General features: G+C 39.9%; 1 protein-coding gene across 1 annotated transcript in view; it reads left to right on the top strand.

Moving 5' to 3' along the window:
• LOC140234735 (uncharacterized) overlaps positions 1–23,671 on the top strand; it is a 162,474-nt gene that overhangs the window by 80,907 nt on the left and 57,896 nt on the right. The window contains exon 2 of the mRNA XM_072314772.1: positions 11,900–12,059. Within this exon, the coding sequence (XP_072170873.1) occupies positions 11,900–12,059 (160 nt within the window). The remainder of the gene's footprint in view (positions 1–11,899; positions 12,060–23,671) is intronic.

The raw sequence follows: 23,671 nt of genomic DNA on the forward strand, positions 1-23,671 counted from the left end.
GCAGAACAGGTTGATCACGTACCTCTCAACGATTATACTCCCTATTAACATGAACAATGATTGAGCAATGGCTGTGCAGGGAGGTGGTGGCAAATGCAAGATAAAGCACACACACACACACACACACACACACACACACACATACACACACACACACACACAATGCAACTAGTACATTAAAAACACGATACAATCTTTAAAACGCCTTTCTAGCTTTAAATTTTGCCCTTGACTCCTGGTTCAATGTACACGCACAGTCACAACAATGATACTACCCTGGCTTAGACACGCACAAAAAAGTCCCTCGGCATGTTCCTTTTTTTTAATCAAGAAGAATGGGAAGGAGAAAAAAAAAAGGACGAAAAACCCAAGGAGCGATTCGTCATGGTAAAGCTAACATGGCAAATGTATGCGAAATATTTACACAGAGGTTATTCCAAGGAAAAACGACATTATGATACATATTATTTCGTTTTCGCGTACAATAGAAGGAATACTGAAGTTTCGGGAGAATGCGCTTTGGATCCCTCTATACCCCAACCTTTCTTTTAAAAATCTTTTTATTTGGAGGGAGATCGAGAGATCGTAAGAGACCACGATGGAGTTGTCACGCGATGTTTTGTAACGTGGGCGCCGTCAGACTGGCAAAAGATCGAGAAGTTTAAGATCGCGATCTTTAAGATCTCGAAGTTTTGCCAGTCTGACCGCGCCTTTTGGCTCTGCAATTACACCTAAGTCCTTTGATATGCTCTTTTCAGAGTGGACCTTAACAACCAAATTGTTGTAACTTTGTTTCTGTGTGATATTCACACGCATAAATGTCAACTTTCGTAATCAGCAACGAAGGAAAGATAAATTGTAGGTTTGTACGTACAAACAGACGTACAAACACACATAATCCTAATGTAGGTCGGAGGGTTTGACCTTTATTAAAGGCCCACCACCTGCCTGTCTGATTAAAGTAATGGTACATGTGATGTTTGCTTCTGCTTTTTTTTTTTTCATGGATGTGTTCTTACATCTTCCCCTCATGTATGTTGTCATATTTGCTCGTGATGCGCTTTGCTGCATTTTCTATTGAAGCCACCATTATTGTTACCAGGCACGCATATTTTCCCGATTTTTTTTTTTTTTTTTGAGGGGGGGGGGGTGTCAAATTTGCCCTTTGTTGTAGCTTGTTCCTCGTATACCGAGAGTGTCGATGCTTTGCTGTGCGCACGGGATCTTAGTTTATCGGGCTGATGACGTGTCGGGCTGATGAACGTATATTGTGCAAGTTTCTGCAAGTATCGACAACCCCGGGTAAATCAGAGTGAAAGGTATGAATATTGAATACAAAATGAACTTAAAGCATCGGGACTCGCTATGCAAGAACTTCACTGAATCCAAATGATAATTGTATTTGAACAAGCTACAACAAAGGGGAAATTTTAACCCCCCCCCCCCCCCTTGGTATGACCATGAACCTAGTAGGTCCATGGTATGACGAGACGTGATTGCGTCATGCTGTAATTATTGCGCATGCGTCACGTGTCTTTCTTTCTCACTGCCCGAACTAAAATCAATTGATGAAGCCATCGAAAATCGTCAACATTATTCTTCAATGTCTTGACGGAGTGAGTTTCATGGGGGAAGCTGATCCACGCAAACGCTAGGATTTGAACAGTTTTCTAACTTATCCCGTTTTTGTGCCTTGCTAGTTCTTACCTCAACAACAACAATAACAACAACAGCAATAATAACAACAACAACAACAACAACAACAACAACAACAACAAAACGACAAACCGAAGAAAGAAAATCATTCACTGTCGTCGCCTCGCTCACCCCTATCACAATGTCATAACTGCCGATACCTATTGACGAAACGATCGGCTAAGGCATGATAGCAACTGCCGAGAATAGAAACGCACGCTTCGTTATGTCTTCACAACAACTTCGGCAGGCAATGAAATGAACACCATGTTTTAATAGCTGAGAATTTCACGCTTCGCTTATAAGCGATATTATAAAGAGCATGCAAGTATAAGCCGTACCCTAATCTGTTGTCTCCAATAGAGACATGGGTAGATTCCATACAAGACACATCTGGTTTTGTGGCCAAGAGTTAACGTGAAGCGGTTAGACTACTGCTCTATACTGCGGTGCTATCTTGTGGGACGAAGTAATATTAATGCTATCTGAAACTCTTAATATAATAGTCGTTACAATTCTTAGCCAGTAGTTTCAGAGCGAGATCAATTCAATGACGAATGTTGATTTCAATCAGTGTTTCATTCGCATCAAAAGTTGTGGAAATCATGTCTGTGTTCTGATGATGGCAGGCCCTACTTCTTCGCCCCTCTCATTAGCCGTGTGTATCTTAAAGCATTTCGCACCCGCTAGCGTGTTATCTAATTGTTTATACTGATATGATCATCGCTCAATGAGATGCACTTTACTTTCGCTCTCTCGTGTATGTAGGGGTAAGAAGAGAGTTTCCTCGAAAAGACCAGGGAGGTGAGAGGAAAGACATACCCTCCCCCAAACTGTATTACAATAAATTACATTGTTGTCGTGCGCGACTTGCACAATAGGATATGCATGAAACGACTGAACAATAATCAAATTGTGACCGTGGAAATCACTAACAGGTATCTGGAACAACAGGTCTCTTACGTTGAAGGTCGTATCAAAAATATCATCAAAAACAAACCACTGTGCTAAACTTCACTCTCTTGTGCCAAACGACATGAACACTCTCTCAAAAATATTCCCGTAAAGAAAGGCACATTCACAATATTGTTGTTGTTTTTTTTTTCTGTTTCCTTTCCTTTCGTGCTGACTCATACAGCGCTGTGCCAGGGGTTTAATGATCCTCTAGAACATCGTCGAAGTTTTGTTTGTCTGCGTTTGTCTGCGTGTCTGTGTGTAATTTGCTTTCCCCTTTTTGAGTGTACGTTTTTAAGGCAAAAGAAAAAAATGCCATGGGAACGAAGTAAACACGTCAAAACCAATCAGGGATGATCTAGGCTTAGTCAATGCTATAGGTCCTCTCCGGGTCCAATATTTGTCACCCACAAATCTGTGAACATTACCCGGGTGCATGGTGTTGACACTGCACTCTTGAATGGTGTCATTCATGTTTTGGGTTGTTTTTTTTCCCCTTTATGGAGGAAGTCTGTAATAACAGTTTGTAATTTTTGATATGAGTTAACGTCCACTCCTGTCACCGCCTGTCTATCTCTATCGCTATCTCTCTCTCTCTCTCTATCTCTACCTCTATCCCTCCTTATCTCTCCCTCTATCTCTCTCTCTCTATCTATCTCTCTGTAAATCTATCTCTATCTCTATCTCTCTGTATCTCTGTCTCTATCTATCTCTATCTCTCATTCCTCTTTATCTGTTTGTGTCTATGAATGAAGAGCTTTCTCGCAAAAATAGTTAACCTCCATTCCTACTGTAAGTTGGGATATTATTTGCGATTGAAGCTGCTAGAAAACGAAGAAAACAATTAGAGAATATGGGATGTTTTTAATCATAACTTCAAGAATATTCCCTTGAATGTTACAAGCAGTGAAGTATCAGTTGAAAGGTTTTATTTGCTCTATCAGATGATGGACATACATGGTGATATATGCAACTATCAGCGTAATTGTTTATTTGTCATTGTTTTCCATCATTTTTACACAGGAGTCAATCCCTTATACTGAAGACATTGATATCTACGCCAATAGTTTGATTTAGGATTTGTGTTGGAAATTTCATGTCATTTAAATTTTCACATTATCTGCTTCTGCAATAATTTCGTTATTCACAGCAAAATACAGACTTCTCTTTTCCCCAAAATATCATAGTATGTACGTTGAGATTACACACAATATTTGACATGCAATTAAGCACTCAAATGGCCTGTCACCGTATACCTGGTCAAATTACTGTAATACATATGTCAGCATAAACACATTGCTGTTATTGTTGTTGTTCTTATTGTTGTTAGATTACTAGTAGTCTGACAGCCAACCTGATTCTACTTCTTTAATATGCGTATAGCCAAAACGGACGTGTCAAATCCAAAAGTAAAGAAAAGGGTATTAATGAAGATTTCTCTTGCAGAGGAACTGCGGTACAGAGCATTCTCAGTGTGTAAAAACCTCATACGACTGACGGTTGTTATCAGAATTATCGGGCGACATGCTCATAGCGATGATGATTTCAGCTCTGGCTGTTCGTTCTTGTGGGATGATTGATCAGTGGGATTATAAAGAGGGATGAAGATTTCACGTCTTTACACTTCCACGGATCATCTTCGCTTTGTCAGAGGTCCGCTCGCCTGTCAGCGCGCTAAAGAATTCGATTCATCGTACATATCAATCACGTGGGAAGGCTAGAAAAGGATGATTAATGCGCTTGTATGGAAGTCTTTTAAAGGGGAATGGGAACTGACATAAAGAAGGTAAAGACGAAAAAAGAAGAAGATATAGGATAGTTGTCAGCAAGTTAAGTCACTGCTTTATTATCGTAAACGCATTGTTGTTGATTTTTTTTGTTGATATTATCATTTTGATTATTTCTTTTTTCTTGTTCTTCTTAGTGGGGCTTTTTGGCAAAGTCTTTCTTCCATAGGAAAAGTCGACATTCGATAGTGTTTCAGGTCGCAGGTAGGTTTGGGGTCTTGTTCCTGCGGTGAGTTTAGGAATGGGACCTTGGAGGAACAAAATACACCTGTAGGGGTAATAAACCAGATTTTGACAAAGGAACTGCTCATTTCTTTACAATGTTCAGAATGTTCCGACTTAGGCGTCGGAAATCTTTTGGTTTCCTGCAGTACGTGCAGAACAGTATCAGATCAAGACTGGAGTTTTCTGAATAGACTGACTTCATTTGCCTGCCATTCTTCATCCTAGTATACCCTGAGCGGACATGAAAACAAACAAATAAATAAAAAAAGATAGCTGGATGGGGGGGGGGGGGTAGCGAGAGTAAAATAGAGCGATAACAAAACAAGTATCAACTTCTGAGGAGCGCCCCCAAATGTTGCGATGTTCGTGGGTTTGTTACTGTTGTTATTGTGTTTTTCATAGTATAATCGTTATCAAGAAATCATAACGGAGTACGTGAAGGCCCGACGAAATCACGCTCCCGAAACCAGCAACAAACCGTCCTTCCACCAAAATAGAGATCACAGTGACAGAAAGATACATTTCTCAACCGAAAATGTATCAGTTACACAACTTAAGATAGGGGCATTACAGTCATATCCGTGTCGGTTAAGTTTGAGAACATTGTATTATATTGTACGGTTTGTTTGTTTTTTTCTTGTATTATTTGTGGTTCCTCGTTTGCTTCGTAAATCAGGTTAGATATTAGCCCTATCTATCTACATTGTATATGACAGTTTTGTTGATGTATTCTGATATAATACGATAGTATAATTGTATTCTGATATAATACGATAGTATAATTGTATTCTGATATAATACGATAGTATAATTGTATTCTGATATAATACGATAGTATAATTTTGAACAGACAAGTTGAAAATCAGCAATCTTGAAGTATGGCATATGTACACACTCGCATGTAAAAGGATAAACAGATAATTAGATAAAAATATGGGTAGATGGATGTAGATGATTGAATGAATTAACAGAAATTAGATTAAAATGTCTACTGTACACATCACAGACAACAGACGACCAAAAGTGTAGTAATTAATCGCTGAAATTATGACTCATTTGTGATTATTGGTGTTTGGACCAGGACTGATTTTTACTGAGCGATCCTGACCTTTATTTCTTCTCCTTCCAAAAAGGTGAAGTGCGGTATGATTAAACAGATGATTGGCAGATACCGCAGTGACCAGAATAGAACCAGTATTTCTCGGTTTCATTATATTGCGGTTGATTGGAAATGACACATTCCTTTCTGGTGATGTCAACTTTAATTACACAAGGACAGCAGGTGTTGAACAGAGTTTACATGCATCCACGTGTATGCTATCGATTTTTTTCTAAAAATACATCATGTCGTGTTATTGCCTTGTTCTATACCGTTACAATAGTGTATTCTCCACTTCGCCGCAGCTTCCAGGGTTTGACGGCAAAGTTTACGAAGGCAAGGATTGTGTTGTAGCTCCATGGGCTGATGGTTAAAAATGTCTTACATCCGTAATAAGGAATTTTTCGGGGGGGGGGGGGGGGTCTTCATTATTTCAACCAGCTTTCCGACAAAAAAAAAGAAAGAAAGAAAGTATCACTCTTTCGAATCTATCATTCTTGTTTGAAACCTGTCGCTATTAGCACATCAAAATGAAAAAAAAAAAAAACAATTTTTCGAGTGGTTTAACATTGAGGAAATTTAATATCAAGCGTGTAGTCTACACAATATTGAAATCATTTGATTGCTGACAGCTCTAATTCTGGATGTTATAGAGAGGTGGTGCTGTAGTAGCGCAAGTATATAATGAAAACATGAGGTCTTACGCCACCTACGCAGTTACTAGAAAAACTCTGAAGGAACGATACAGGAAATGTCGAGCTATCAAAACACATTTGTGCTGTTGGTTTGATTTTATTGTGTTTTTCTGTATTCTCCAAACATTAACAGAGACAAAATCACATGATTCCTTAAACGTGACATACGCTGGATACGTAACTACATACGAGGTTAAAATATGTAATACAATATAAGTAGGTGAAATAATAAAACAATAAAACCGCAATTACGCACGTCAAGTAATATTCATAGCATTTCCATGTAATCATCTCATTAATCTCCTGAAATATAAAACAGTATTTGAAAAGCAAAAGAGACTCCCGTCATAAGTATCTGCAGGATTTCGATGGTGGCCTTGGGAAAACAAACTGTATGCACTTTGAGGTAATACATGTAATAAGGGAAATATTAAAAAATAGAATAAAAAGGAGTGAAAAGGGAAGAGAGAACAAGAGATAGAGTACAAGCGTGAGTGGTTATAGAGTGCGTGAACTTTATAACGCTTTATATCACTAGAAGGTGGGGTGGTGGTTATTTACAAAGTCGCGACTCCCGTGTGAAAATAAAAATATGATTTTAGAGAGACAAGTTCGCATTTGGGGGTCCTTTTTCCTCCACAAACTTTAAAGAAAATTGTGTCAATTCGTTTCTTTGTGGAGGGGCTCATTGTTTGAGGTAATAGGCATAGTTACGGGCTATATGTGTGTGTCCCTTTCTGGGTACTGTTCTATGGTATGGTATATAAGGAAAGCTGTCGTGGACGGCCCACTTCTTTCTATAGTTAAGTGTTTGCTTAATCCGATTTCATAACTTCAAAAGTGGGCCGAGTTTTTTGTGCGATGGATATTATTGTGTGGGGCTTCAAACAATCAGAGAATTTGCAGTTGGTCCAGGTTTGCAGTTCACTCCATCACTTTCCTTCCATTCTCATTATAATCTCTGCGTGACACGATAATGAAAGCGGGTGACCCACTTCTCCCTCAGCCCGTTTCTTTAGAAAATAGAAAGGCTAAAGTTCAATATTAGTCATCTCTAATGGAAATTTTGTCCCATCGAATTGGAAAGTCATGCTACGCTTGCCTAGATCAGTCACAACAAACCCATGTTTGTCTGTTGCCATGAAGTACCAATTTCTTACTTGTTTTTGCTGCAGATTTGTTTCGTGATGTCATCATTACGATTATAATGTATTGTATCATAATCTATCATACTTACGGTATTCAAGCTTTGATGATGAGGGCGGTCTCCTGCATTTTATTCATCCGATTTCCTTTGGCAAGATGCGATAAATTTGTCCTGACTATAAAATCCCTTAGAATTAGAAGAATGAAGTTAGCAATTGTAAGTGAAGATATTGATTACTCTATGATTATGTGTGTTCAGGTAATATTTTGTGTTTATTTTATCGATATGAAATTTTGTGTTCACGTTTTTCCGAAGAAAATGCGGAATTAAACAAACATACAAACAAACATGAACGGTTGATGCTCGAAGAGTCGGCTGTCAGAACTATCTTGACAGTTTGGACAGAGGGCGCTCTTGATAAAAAAAAAATCTTCGTAAGTGCGTAAGTGTTTGTAAGTTCAACCGTGGAGGCCAAAAATGCTCCATAACGTCAAACACGTAAAAGCCCCCTGGGCCTCAAAAATCCCATAGTGTGTGTTATGTGTGTGTGTGTTCCGGAAGGATGTGATTGATATGTTGCTTCAGGAATTTTAGTGTACATCGACATGGATTTCCCCATTTTTTGCCTAGTTATAAATCTAGTTTGTGACGAAATTTGTGGCTGCTGAATTTACGAAAAACAAGTGCATAATTGTGACGCTCTTGGCCCTGCGTGTCAGATGCTTTTTCATGCGCCAGGAGGAAAGATGATAGTTGCCAACAACAACAGGCAATGAACCTTGCCTTTTCTTCTTAATGCCCGCATACTACGTGGGAGGTATCAGGGGACTTGGAAGTTAATTTGCTGTCGACAAACGATTGTCATTTTTTCTTCCCAGGTTGTTTATATCTATGACAGCCATACACATAAATGAAAGCACATTTTTAGTGAATTGAGTATCATTTCAGACAGAGTTGGTCTCCTTGCAGCTAAAGTGAGGCTCTTGATTAAAGACGAAATTGTCATAATCATTAATAGCAGTTTTTACTTTTTTTTTTCAATAACATTTATTCACGTCCATAATCACTCAAATTAGAATTGTATATCCAAACAGCAGTTCAACTTAGCATCACTGTACAACGTAACAATAATAATTCCTTTTAGTGGGGTAACATTTCCGCACTTGAAAATAGAATCAAACAAAGGTGATATCTGAGACGCACATTTATTTTTTTCCCTTGAAATTGACGAAATGAAAATAGTACAGCAAAATTATCAACAAAAAAGTGAAAGTACATCAAAGCTGAAATTACATCCCCCAAGAAATTATTCTGCCCTTCCTACCGATGCGTTGATTATGTCTATCGTAGACACACACTAAAAAAGAAATGAACACGCGCACAAACACAAGATAATGAGTAAGTTTTTGTTTGTTTATATGGACATGAAGCTTTTAATTCGGAAAGATTCGAAGTACAGCAAGCATATGTCAAAATAATTTCCATCGAATAAGCTTTTGTTTATTCAGTTAGTTGTTTGTTTGTTGTTTGAGAAGGCCACTAATAGGATACGCTTCTTTGGTGTAAAATGGTGAGCCACAGATACCTTGCGGCTTCTCTTACAAGCATGATGTTAGCTACCTTTTTCTCAATCTGTCTGTGTGTGAGTCATATCCAATATAGACGGGATAAAGTGGAGAAGCAAATCAGTGTCGGCTTTGCGACACCACAAACTTGATTGGCGAAACATTAATTTCCTTTGAAAGTTTTCATTGGAAATTGAGGGTGAAAAAAAAATAACCTCGTTATCGGAAAAACGTGATAAAGACGACTCATATGTTGTTTCTCAGTGAATTTTCATGCCTTCGGTTGGAGGTTCAAATATTCATACCTGATACTGATACTGATAATGATACAGTACATGATCACTCTTGTCGTTATACATTATGTACACCGTTCGCTGTATTTACTGCTGTAATAAGTCACTATCTGTCCTAACGCGTTTGTTATTTCAATGTATATTTATGTGCCATTCGTGGTTTTTACCGTATGTTTACCCAGTTGTGGTAGCTAATGTCATATGAATAACTGTACCCTGTCTTCCAGATTGTAAGTTAATTGGATTAACATTCATCCCACCAATTTTGCACAATTGGTTGCGCTACCAGTATCAATTGTAGTAAAATGCTTATGATAGCAGGACCCTCTGAAGAACAGTGCTAACATTTGCGAGGTTCCTTACCCTGAGTAATAAGACCATATTATGATTATTATGAGCGTGATGATGATGATAAAGATTAATTTGAATATTATTACTATCATTATTTGTTATTCTCATCATTATCGTCGTCATTGATATTAATCATCGTTGTCATTATCTTTATTGTAATTTTTGTTATTATGTTTTGTCAGAAACAAATGGCTACAAAACGATATCATACGTGATTTCTGATTTCAAGCCGGTAGAATCAACCGACCATACAGAGAAAACAAAAGAATTGTGATTTTGGAACGATTACCTAGCTTTGAGAAAAAAAAATCAATGCACTTTTTAAAAGAGTAGATTGCCCCACTAACAAACACGTTCTGATGTCGGAGCAGCTGTACCCTACATAACAGTCATTGCGTGGATTTCACAGTTTCTTTTCAAATCAACGCCAGCGAACCTTGACTTTATATCCGGTATACACAAAAAGACTTTCTGGTCTGATATACCTTTTCTTCATCTCATCTGTCGGCTTTCAAACATCAAATAAATGATTCCTGTTATTGGCAAGGGTTATAGGGGGCAAATATATGCCAGACTATCTATCTGATTTTTCATTAAAAGATTTTTGTCCGCGCGTACCATCCGTTTCGCAAAATTCAATTGTGCAAATGTCGTCTGCAATTAATTGGAAACGAAAAGTTCCCCCGCCAAACGTAAACATGAAGGCAGAATCTGGATTTGCTCCCTGTAAATGTCACGCAGGATATGTGACGTCACTCATCACAGAAGACTGCGCATGACTGCAGATGGTGCCTTTAAACTGAGAGAGAACAAACAACAAGAGATAGGGACTAGGAGTTGGAATTTCGGGGGGAAAAAAGGCATTAACTCTGTTCAAAGGCAGGTGTGTCTATGGAACGCATGGAATCGTGATATGACAGCAACGAAAATACCTTCATCCTCTTTCCTTTTTTTTTTTCAACTTTCTCATCGCGGTGACATTACCGTATATATATATATATATATATATATATATATATATATATATATATATATATACATATACATAGTCGAAGGAGTTTCACACAAACACACAAAATCTAATCCACCACGAAGGATGCCACGTTATGCATGTCAAAAAAGAAAATGAATTTCTATTCTCATCTTTTCTCCTTCACATAAATCAATCTTGTTATTCTAAAGGTCGCGTAAGATCCTACTTTTTATTAGTTCGTTTCTGTATGTTAAAAAAAAAAACAACCGGATTTGAGAGAAAGATAGAGATAGCAATAAAACTTATTTGTGGGTGTAATTAAGATAGTTAGGTTGACCTTAGTCGTCATGATAATGTAATCCTACGCCATCCTATGTATCTAAACATATCTCTTTTGTTGTCGTATTTCCGAACCTAGATTTGAAATCAATTATGACACTTTTAAACTCATTTCATTACATTCCACTCCCAGACTCCTGCAAACAATTTCGACAAAGTTGTACGAAATCATTGGTACAGTATGGAATATAAAAGGGATAAGACACATTGCTGAAAGCTCAGTTTAGGGATTTCTCAGAAATTATACACAAATATTCACACAAATGTACATTACTTCGCTTAGATCATATCTATTTAATTTGCTTCATCATGAATGACCCACACTGATCCCAGACTAGTTATAAAAATTCTTGCATGCCGAATCCTGTGAATTCGAAAGTACTACAATTATTTTTGGTGCTGGTATCTGTTACATTTCATTAGTCTAACAAAGTATCTACCTTTAAGTTTATTTCATTGTTGTCATGCGTCACAGTGATTATGTTTGTTATAGGGAGAAATCTTTGCTTCTTTCAGTGCTTACGGGGATAGTATTATGTTCCTCTTTGAAATAAACAGTATTTGTTTGGGTATGTGTGATTTTATTTCGTAACGTTAAAATCCCAGCACAATACATCCCATCTTGTGTCTGATGAATTAAGAATTTCCTGTTGAATGTACCGCATATTCTTGTTGTTTTATTTTATATTGTATGTCTATATCATTATTCAGCTGCCAACATTTCTGTTCTACTAATCTACCGTATATATGTTGTCCTCGTTCTCTCCCGTTGCTAGGAGTCTAAGAGCCAGCGACACCGCTTCGGTCTTATCATCGATGAGTTGGAACGGGCGGAGAACACCTCCTATAAGACAACGCTGGTGGCGTTTATCAACTGCATCCTCATAGCAACCGACAGCGTCGAGGACCGCATCCGGATACGGAACGAGTTTGTCGGTGAGTTAGTGGCGGGATGAGAGGGCAATATAAGGAGGCAGCATTAGTGTAGCATAATTATTATGTACTATGGTCGTTGTGCCTTGGTTCGCTTGGTATTCTTGTCCAGACATTCTCGATTCAGTTCATTAAAAGACACCTCACCATGAGCCTTGATATACGTACTGGGTGAATTGTAACCAGCGATTAGCTTTCGTGGCTCTTCCTAGCCTGCTAGGTCAGACCCTCCCACATAAGGCTATTTTCTTTTTTGTAGGTCTACATTACCCAGAAAACATGGGTGCATAAGAACAAAGTTTCTTTGCATTACTTTTGACATTCTTTCCTTACAAAGTGATGTTTTTCTTCAATTTCCGAGACAGAGTGACATAGTGTACATGTGAGATAAAGAACGTGTTTGAATTTAGGTTATATAATCATCATTATCATGACCATTTGTAGCATGTTGTTACATGTATTAGTAACTATTATTATTTATTCATCTATCATTATTATTATTATTATTATCGTTTATGACTATTCTGTTATTTTAACATTAAAAGTTAATTGTGCCAAGGTTCCTATAAGCTTTCATGGCTATAAATTCTTTAGTTGAAAAACCCATAGAACACCACTGACTGGTGAAAAAATAATGGTATTTCACTGCCACCAAAGCCTTGCTAGCCTCACGCACCACACATGTTATCGTGATTTGCCCGATTTCCCGCTTGTGTTGTACAAGGGGAGCCGTCCATCAGACAAGATGGGCTTCAAATAGGCGGCGGTCATTGACACCAGCGGGTCAGAGTCTGTACTAAAGTCAATTTCAAGGTGGCCGTTTGGCCTACCAGACTGGTCAACCAATTACAATGCTCGGACTTAGACGCTGGTTTGCGACTGTGTTCCCGTTAACCTAGTTTAACGATGTGGACGATAATTGCAGTGTAGGATGACGCTTAGCCCGACACTTTTGGACAGCCAAGATCAAATGCAAAGACAATACCGTTTGTCTTCCTCCCATTTTTTCACAAAACGTTTCATTAATAGATGTTGTTGTTTTGTTTTCATCACGGAAGCGATCTAGAAGTCGAGAGGATATCTGGTCTTTCGTTTCAGGGGGGAACGATGGAAGTCATAACAGCGTCTGAATAAACTTGGGACTATTTACCTGTCGGAAGAGGGTTTAAACGTTGTCAGGTATAATGCCTAATAGGTACACCTTTTCTCCTCTGTTTTTTTTTTTTTTTTTTTTTTTTTTTTTTTTTTTTTTGAGAGGGGGGGGGGGGAGGGCTAGGGTTTCTGGTTGAAAAACTGTGGCTGAATGACCGATCGCATCGTGAAATAGGTGAATGCAAAAATTGAATTGAAAGGGTCAAGCTGTTAACAAGCGTGAAGACATTCCAGTATAGGGTTGGTCAGTTGTTGGCGGACAGATTTCGGGGAATGACTGGTAGTTTTGAGGTCACGTCAGCAAATAAGAGTGGAGATTAGAGCGGAATTTATTGACCCGATACGATTTAGTGCGTGCTTTGGGAACGTTTCTGTAGTATGTTTACAAGGTTGCCATGGCAACGGGGTGTGATGAGTCTCTCTCTCTTCCATCTCATCATCTCCTTCTCCTGCCCTTGTCTTTCCCTCATCTCATTCATTTCCTCATTTCTTCACAAACATTATTCAGGAAGAGTTGCCCGTACGCTAAAACAAAGCATGTTCTTTGTGATAATGATTTCTTCTCGTATTCCATTAGTAAAGTGCGTATAGAAGGCGCTCGCACTGTTGATGACCATAATCCATAGCGTTTTAATTTGCTTGAAGGCCATCGTCATAGAGAAGAGAGAGACAAACGAGATATAATAGCTTGAAATCAAGCACCATGACAATAATTAAGGGCAGGTGGCTGCCTTATTTCAAGCTTATGATCCCCTGTTGTGTTGTACATCCTTGGAAATCAGGTGATCTTTTTTAATAATACAAAAGATATAGTCGTTGTAGTTCAATCAAGAACGAAAAGACACGGGTGAGGTTCATTTCCATTCTATTTGCAGAAAAAAAAACCAACAACATAAAATGTCATTCTTGATGAATATCTCTGATGACTTAATACAGTCGGTTACTTGAGACAAATACTGAAATGTGTTCAAAAGAAAAACCTAAGATACGTTGCAATATGTAATGTTCTCTTCTGTCTGAGCCATTGTAGAGTTATAAGAATAAATTGTATAAAGCTCTACGGTCAGAACTCACTTAAGAGTCTTGCCCACAAGTACACGAGTACTTTTCAATGTGTGAACCGCCACACTTTGTCTTTGAAATTGGATATTGTGTGAGTCAGGCGTAGAAGGGAAATCTAGAAGATCACATTTCGCTGTATGCCAATATTTATTAATACTCAGACCGAATGACAGATCCCAGTGGCCGTCCCCAGTTTTCCCCTATATGATATAAAGATATTTGTGGCAGTATTGAAATGCAAATAGACGTATGAGAAGTTCGCACAGGAAAGAAAATGTTTTGATTGCTTCGTCCCGTTTACAAGCGTGTACTTATCTTCTGCATTAAAAAGGAAAAAATCATACAGTTTGTATTGCAGCAATGCTTATTTTGACAATCTGTGATAAACTGATCTAATGTAAGTCTGAGGTTGAGACTACTGTACTATCATTTCCGCTCTTGCTCTCACCCTCTCTACTTCCAGCCCTGTTTTCTCTCCTCTCTGATAACAGTAACTCTCTGTTCTTCCTATGCCACAATATCTATCATCTTTCTCTTATCTGCTGTAAGACGCCAGTGGTTAGACTGGATGCATTCCTTACTGACCACTGCTGACCACAACCCCTTCCGTTCCCATGGAACTCACTGTATAAAAGATGTACATAGACTGAAATAAAGTCAGTCCGGTAATTGCAGCCACTGAGTCAACGTCTACTTTCTTTTGCGTGCATATAACCTAGCTATATACTTCACACATATATTAAGGTTATAATACTGGCGACGAGGATTAAACTTCTGTATTATGGCTGGTCTGGTAGGAAATATTGAAGAATTCCGAGAGGGAATCGACTGGTGCCAATACATAGAGAGATTGGACCTGTACTTCAAAGCCAATGGGATTGAAGCAGAGGAGAAGAGGAAAGCTACATTGCTGACTGTCATCGGACCAGCAGCTTACAGTCTTCTCCGCAGTCTTGTTTCTCCAGCCAAGCCAGCGGACAAGAAGTATGCTGAACTTGTCCAGGTAATGACGGAGCATTACACCCCAGCACCAAGTGAAATTGTTGAACGGTGCAAGTTCAACAGCCGTTTTCGAAAAGACTCAGAAACAATCAGTGAATTCATAGCTGCACTAAAGTCAATGGCAGAGCACTGCAATTATGGTTCTACTCTAGGGGAGATGATTCGCGATCGATTAGTCTGCGGCATCAGACATGATCGGATCCAACGTATTCTTCTAGCTGAGAAGAAGCTTGATCTCGCCAAGGCCGTTGACATTGCGACGAGTGTGGAGATGGCAGAAAGAAATGTGTGTGATCTTCAATCAACACAGGCTCCACGCGGAAATGGTGGGATTAACAAAGTGTTCAAGCAGCAGGCAGGACACAAAAAGAACAAAACCGGAGCTCAACATCGCATCTCGTGCTATCGCTGTGGACAGGGGCACGAGAAGGGCAAGTGCAAAGTAGTCGACGCCACTTGCCATAATTGCGGAAAGCGTGGACACTTTGCAAAAGTCTGCCGGAGCAAGACTAATTCCGGGCAGAGGACGGAGGTCCAAACGCAGTTCCTAGCTGAGATTAGCGCGGAACAGTCGACACCACCCAGGGACAACATGGAGGAGCTAGAGTACTTCATGCACAAGGCGCAGGCATCGCCAAAAAAGGAGGCTCCGATGTTGCTCGAGTTGGGGATTTCCCATAATAACACTGTGATGGAGATCGATACAGGAGCTACCCTATCGATAGTGAGCGAGGCAACTTATCGGGCATGGAAACATCAACCCCAGCTGTCACAGTCTGATGTGGTGTTAAGAACTTACACAGGGGACAAAATACCGGTAGTGGGCGCATGCAAAGTGAATGTGAGGCATGATGCCCAGGTCCTGGAACTTCCCTTGCTAGTTGTCGAAGGTGATGGGCCGAATTTACTGGGGAGGAACTGGCTAGCACGGCTAAAGCTGGACCCTAGTATGCGCATCCCCAAACCAGCAGACTACGTGCTAGTTATGCAACACCTGGAGTCGACACCCGTCACACCGACATCGATCAGGCAGTGGACCGCGAAGGATCCAATTTTGTCGCGAGTGCGCGAATATGTTCTTCGTGGATGGCCGTTAAAGTGTGATGAGGAAATTTCGCCTTATTTCAGGAGGCGGGATGAGTTGTGTGTGTATGATGGCTGCATCATGTGGGGAGCACGTGTTGTGATACCTCCACAAGGGAGAAATCAGCTCACTGAGGAGCTGCATGAAGCTCATCCCGGGATCTCGCGAATGAAATCGCTCGCTCGCAGTTATTTCTGGTGGCCTGGGATGGATGGTGACCTGGAAAGCAAAGTGAAAAATTGCAAGGAGTGTCAGCAATCTCGTAAGTTGCCGCCAGCAGCACCACTTCATCCATGGGAGTGGCCACGAAAGCCATGGTCACGAATCCACTTGGATTATGCAGGGCCATTCATGGGCCGTATGTTTCTTGTGTTGGTAGATTCGCATTCGAAATGGATGGATATCTTTCCAGTCTACAAGGCAACCAGCTCAATCACAATTGAGAAGCTACGCGAAACCTTCGCGATACATGGCCTGCCAGAGCTCATTGTCACCGACAATGGAAGCATGTTCACAAGCGACGAATTTCAGCAATTCCTACAGCTGAATGGAATCCGTCATGTTCGCACTGCACCTTTTCATCCATCATCAAATGGGCTGGCAGAGAGGGCAGTGCAGTCCTTCAAAGCTGCAATGAAGCGCATGACCAACGGCACAATCGAAACGAAGTTGTCGCGATTTCTGATGGCATACCGCATCACACCTCACCCAACAACCGGGACACCTCCTGCGCAACTTCTCTTCAATCGCATTCCCCGTTCGCGATTTGATTGTGTGAAACCAAACATGGAGGAGCGCGTTCAGCGAAAGCAGCATGATCAAAAGCAGAAGCACGATCAGCGTGCTAAAGCTCGCGATTTTTGCATCGGAGATCGCGTGTACGTGAAAAACTTCGCCAGCGGTCCGCAGTGGATGCCAGGCGAAGTCATCTCCATCGACGGCGTCCAATATACGCTGAGGCTGACAGATGATCGCATCTGCAGGCGACACATTGAGCACATCCGACGTCGCTATGACAACGACGATATGACCGCGGATGTGTTCCTTCCTCATCCACGTGGGGAGGGGAACAACAACGCACAACAAGACCATGATGACGAAGCACCAGCACTTCGCAGGTCTAACCGCCAGCGAAAATACCCCAAACGCTATGGGGAGCCAATACCACATTGAGGAGGCAGTTGTAAATAACACTTGTGAATATGCCGGACACTGGACAATTCAAGGTCGAAATTAAGTTCAAAGTTAAAGATAACTCTTCGTTGTTTCACAGCTGAACTCAAATGGACAGTTCATTTGGACATTATAATTTTGGTTTTCGTGTGTTGATACATTTGACGTGGTACACACATACAGTTATACCTCCCTGAATATAAGAAAGGTGACTTAAGAAATATAACAAAGTGCAAAATAAGTTGAGCACACCAATTTAATAAGATAATGTATTAGATGGAAAGTTTGGACATTTGACAGTTTTGGGGTAATGTTCAAATAAGATACTGATATTCAAAAGAAGTTAAGATTTCACTTTTGGGTTAAATAATGTTGTGTTAATTGATGAGAACCATTTTTGGAAAAACCAAAAACAATTCTAAGGGGGAGGAGTGTGATAAACTGATCTAATGTAAGTCTGAGGTTGAGACTACTGTACTATCATTTCCGCTCTTGCTCTCACCCTCTCTACTTCCAGCCCTGTTTTCTCTCCTCTCTGATAACAGTAACTCTCTGTTCTTCCTATGCCACAATATCTATCATCTTTCTCTTATCTGCTGTAAGACGCCAGTGGTTAGACTGGATGCATTCCTTACTGACCACTGCTGACCACAACCCCTTCCGTTCCCATGGAACTCACTGTATAAAAGATGTACATAGACTGAAATAAAGTCAGTCCGGTAATTGCAGCCACTGAGTCAACGTCTACTTTCTTTTGCGTGCATATAACCTAGCTATATACTTCACACATATATTAAGGTTATAATACAATCATTTAAACAGCACGAAAAAAAAACCCACTAATTGATAAATGAGTACTTGCGGAAAACCCATGAGGACAAACTTTTTGAGGCACTTGTAAAGAAAATATGGGGGCAGAAAGATAGATGGAAAAGGGAGGAGGACCTGGAGAAGGAGGAGAAAAGGAGAATGAATTAATAAGACATGCACTTGAATACTGCATCTAGACGGTGATTCAGACATCAACCTTTCTTTTCTTGAGGTGTCCAAAATTACAGTCAAAATATTCGTCGCTTTTGTTCGATACCCATAATAACTCTGGCTGTGATACTGTCCTATTCCTTTGATGTTATCTTTCTCCAGTAATGTACTGCTTCGGTAATGTACAACTCCGAAAAGAAGCCAGTGGATCAGTCATGTCCTGACCTCAAACTTTGTCTGTCCCCCCCCCCCCCCCCGCTTCAAACCGCTGGCCAAATTACACACTATACGAGTACTCACTTCTCATGCCCAACTCGTATTTTTATGCCCAAGTGAAGTGTACAAGTTGTACAAGTTGCTGGAGCGAATTAGTTTAAGGTCGATTAGATTCTTACGAAAACCCTATTATGGCGTATTTCAGTGCGATTCCATTCCTATAAAGTCAATGACCGGCGTTGGCTGTCCATTTAACTCGTATGTTTCATGGATGTTATACTTATAAGGCGGGATTTAGTCATTATATGAGTGTTTCGGCTAACCAGAATACACATTGCTCGTTGGTGATATAACATCAAAGATGTTTACAGCGCAATACTCAGAAAGATGAAGTTGCTCGTATGACTCATAATTACAGTGATAAATATTTGTCGAAACGCATAGGGAACACCAGTTTGTTAGTTGTTGTTGTTGTTTTTTATTTGGATAAAAAGTCTTTGAATGTTGGTTGAAATCAAAGCCGTGTCATGATCTTATTCAAAACTATTTAAAAAAAAATCAAACTAGCTGTGTGCTCAAATAATGCAAACTTGTTCGCGTGTAAGAAATAAGTTTATGCCGAGGACTGAAAGAAAGTAGGACACGAAGAACATATTGCCAGAGGCGCAAGCTTTTACCCTTTGGATACACTTGGGTTATAGGGGAACAATGCTCTGATGACAAAATACTGAATGTCATCCAGTAATACAAAATGGTGGGGTCACGTCGATCGTCGTTTCTCTGCCGGCAAAAGTCTAAAGACCGCAATTTTTCAATTATCTATTTGAATTCAGTTTCAGTGAAAAACCTGGATTGATGATCATTAGGAGACATTGTTATCCCTCCTCCCTGAATTACCCTCGTCTAACCCGACACACAGTAAAGTGTCTCCGCATGGGGTAGAAGCGAGCTCAGCCCTCTGGCGAAAACATTTTTGCGTCCTCCCTCCCCGTTTACAGAGTGGAAACTGGCACGATTCAACTTAAGTAACATCTGAACTATTCAATAACGAGAGATGGTGGCGCCACACGGCCCTTTCAGTGGAACAGTCTCAAAACTTACTTGCCGACAGAAACAGGAGAATTTGAAACTTTTACACATTTGAAACTTTTGCTGCACATCATAAAAAGGATTGCCAAGTTATGCTGATGTAGACGAAATTAACGAGTCCAAGCCTGCCAACAAAACAGATGATACACGACTTTAAAATGATATTAATGGCAACCTTAAAGGAGACCTCCGGATGATTTTCAGATTTTTACATTTGAACAACTATAAATTAGTTATACTGAGGACAGAGTTTCAGAATTTGTGATAATTGGGATGAAGAATAAGAATATTTTCAAAATTTAGAACAAATTGCAATGAACAAGGATGATGACATGACAGAGTCACCATAAGAATGCATGAGTTGGGGCTCATGGAAGCAGAACAAAAGAAGAAGGCACGCATAGATTATACGCAGGTAATGAACTCGCAAGCAAGCGGTATTGTAATGAAATTACACTGCTACATTTCTGAAATATGTGAACCTCCTATGTCATCATCCTTGTTCAGTGTAATTTGTTTAAGGTTTTTCAAAGTAATGTTTCTCTGCTCAAGAACCACAATAAATTCCACAAATCTATACATGGAGTTGTCGATTTATGTACTACATGATGTGAAATTATGAAAATCGTCTGGAATGTCCCTTTAATAATAACTACAATAAACTACAATACCAATGACTCTATTGTGTAAAAACTATATCCACGGACGGAGTCGACTATCATTTTCACCACAGCCCTACCTGGAAGGCTTCCCACTTCCCTGGCCCTACCAGGTACCCCAGCACACACCATGGAAAGAGGGACAAAGTGGGTGGTAAAACATTCTTATCCAGCAATGCAAGTATAAAGCGACGGGCGGGCATACAGGCTTCGAACTTATGACCTTCTGTCAGATCAATAGTCCCATATCCACTATATACCATGCATGCCGGGTGATCCAGAATGTACATGTTGCCCCGCCCAACCTCTGAGATATCTATACATTTTAGTTGTATTTGGCGGAATCCCCATTTGACCGGCAATATGTTTGATAACGATGTCAACGGAAATTATACATTGTGATTCTGACAGGGTTAATCAAGAGGCGAAGAGAATTCAATCCTACCCCTGCACTATGTTCGGCTACATTCTGTAATGTCGAAAATCCCCCTCAAGCCTGTCATTGCACAAGGTATGTGTAGAAGGGGCACCTAATTATATGCACTCTGATCTTTCATCATGTTCATTCGGTGAAAGTGCAGCTGATTATCGTTCAACGTACAATTTTTTTCCATGCTTTATTAAAAACCCTCAAACATTTACAAGTCAAAAGGGCATTGATGAATGAAAAAAGATTTTCGGGGATGTTTCCGATCGTAGTCGAATCAACAGGTGTTAAAGAAATTACATGAAATGAACATGTTTCAAAATGAAGATAAATTAGGTAGTTGAGGTATACTCTCTACAATTGTCATGTATTATCATCTTGATTGAATAATAAGAATTCCGATTAGATGTGACCATCACTAAAAAATCTTAAACTAATGACTGTTAGAAAGCATGAAGAAATTGTGTAGGCTGGGGGAGGGGGAAAGAAGTGCTTTATCGTTTAGTTCTTTTGTCAATATCTCTGATTATGCAAATTGCCGCTGATTCTCCTGACTTGGGGGGGGGGGTGTAGTTCATTCCAGCATACATGATTTGTTGAGGGGGCAGGATAAGGGGGTTGGGGTGATTTTATTGTATAAGTGAGAGAGAAAGAGACCAGTCTGGTCAGTTCACGGGCTACTGACCGGCCGGTCGAGCGAGGACAACAAAGAGTACATCAACCCAACCTTTTCGGAGACTGCGTATTATCCGTCAATTCTTAACTTTTAAAGTGGCATTTTGTAAATATCTACCCGAGCAGGAAAATTCTAGTTGTAAAGGCGCACTTAATGACCTCAGTGTCAACCAGTATCAAACTAGTCTCTCTTTTTTTTCTGATGACCTGCGGGAGAAAGTGTGATAGGAATACGTAAAACGCAGAGTGTTTAATATTGACAAAGCAGTGAGAATGTATTGATGTTTTGTGTTCTGTTAGTTTCCTTAAAAATAACCAATTCTCCCGGGTGTTGATGGTAAACAGACTGCGGGCCAAATGTTCAAGTATTTAGGGGAACTTTGGTATAGGCCGATTAGCTCTCGACAGATGAAAACGCACAGGTCTATGTCGCAATACCATGGGTATATCTATAATCTGCGAGGTAGGTATGTATGGTATATTTACCACGAATGTGATGCAAAGGAAGATACCATGACATGCATTTGTTGCTTATTTTCCACTCACATGCTATTGAATAGTTGAAAATCATGGGTGAAGAAAAGAAAAAAAGAATGTTAAGAAGGCTGATTGTAATGTGTAACCTCAATGAATATTTATGACAGACGCAGTAGATTACAAGTCAAGTCGGTCTTTTCTTTTCAATTCACAAACATATATTGATGACAATAGGTTTTCATCTCTTAGAGACTTGAAGATGATCATTTGATATTAAGTCCACAGGATCTTGAGTTCAATGTCATTGTTATTTTGGTTGCCTGTTTTTTGGGGAGGACTGCTAAATTTTGGCAATAATCGACGTGTATGACGCAAGCATCAAAGGACTCTCAAGCGATGGAGTCATGTCACATTGACATAACATTCTATGTGATATTGTTCTCGGTAGCTGAGCTTTTGTTTTTGTTTTGTAAAACAAAGAAATCTGATGAGAACGTCTATATGTTGCGGTGTTTAATCTTTTGTTCGGGGGGGGGGGGGCGGGTTGTGGTAGATCGAGGTCTGTTTATGGCTGGACAGCATTTCGTGAATTCTCACGCTCAAATCATATAGAACATTTTCTCGGAGCTCGGAAACCCTTCTGAATATCGGTCATTGCCAAGTCGTTGATGCTATTGAGTGGAAACGATTATCGTGTTTGAGTGCTTAATGCAAACGCTTAATTACAAACAGAAGATCTCCATCCGTGACCTTGGTCATTTAATTGTGAACGGCAAAACTACTAGATGGAGTGAGTGGTCGAGTGATGTGGATACACGGTCATGTCGATAGGAGACATTGCACTTTTGGATCCATGGAAAGGGAATTGAACGCTTCCATCATTCTCTGTTTATTGCTATCACGGGCAACAGACGCGCAGATCTTGTCGCGACCCCAACGCGACCTTTAGCGATGACCTTGCAAATGTCGCCCAAAAACTCGCAAGTGCGACGCCAATGTTTGGTCAGGCGCGCTGAGCGGGGAAAAAAAGGAGATATTGCATTCAAGATAATTTTTTTTTTCACTTTCGAGCAAATCCTGGCTGTGAAATAACGTGCTTGTTTTCTTAAACTCACCATCAACGTCATCGTCAGGTGGTTCAATGCATCATTGTCTTTTTTCTTTAATAAATTTAATACACACACACACACGCGAACACGCATAATTATCCTCCTCCTCAAGATGTATTCAGTAGGATCGATTTCTTTTTGCCAAATTCTTCAGGGGAAGTAGAGGATAACACATTACATGACCTTTTTTCCTACCCTGATTATATAGATCTTCTGAACGTGGTTGAATGGGAAAGTATGACATTGCGACATACTTTGGTTCAGGAAAAGGTTTCTTGCAACATCAAACATCGCCATTCGGGAAATTCTCGCGAACTAATGTCCAAAGTTTCAAACGAAAAAAAAAATACAGAAATACAGTGTACGCAAAAACACGCCTTCGCTAGACAAGCGGCGGCATATTTTGTACATTCATGTGAACCTGATCATTACCAACGGTAACCTGTTCGCACACATTAGCAATGGTGTGTTGAGGCTCTGGTCTTCTTAGGGTTAAATTTTATAATGCT

The sequence above is a fragment of the Diadema setosum genome, chromosome 11 (assembly GCF_964275005.1).
Source record: "Diadema setosum chromosome 11, eeDiaSeto1, whole genome shotgun sequence".
Taxonomy (NCBI): Eukaryota; Metazoa; Echinodermata; class Echinoidea; order Diadematoida; family Diadematidae; genus Diadema; species Diadema setosum.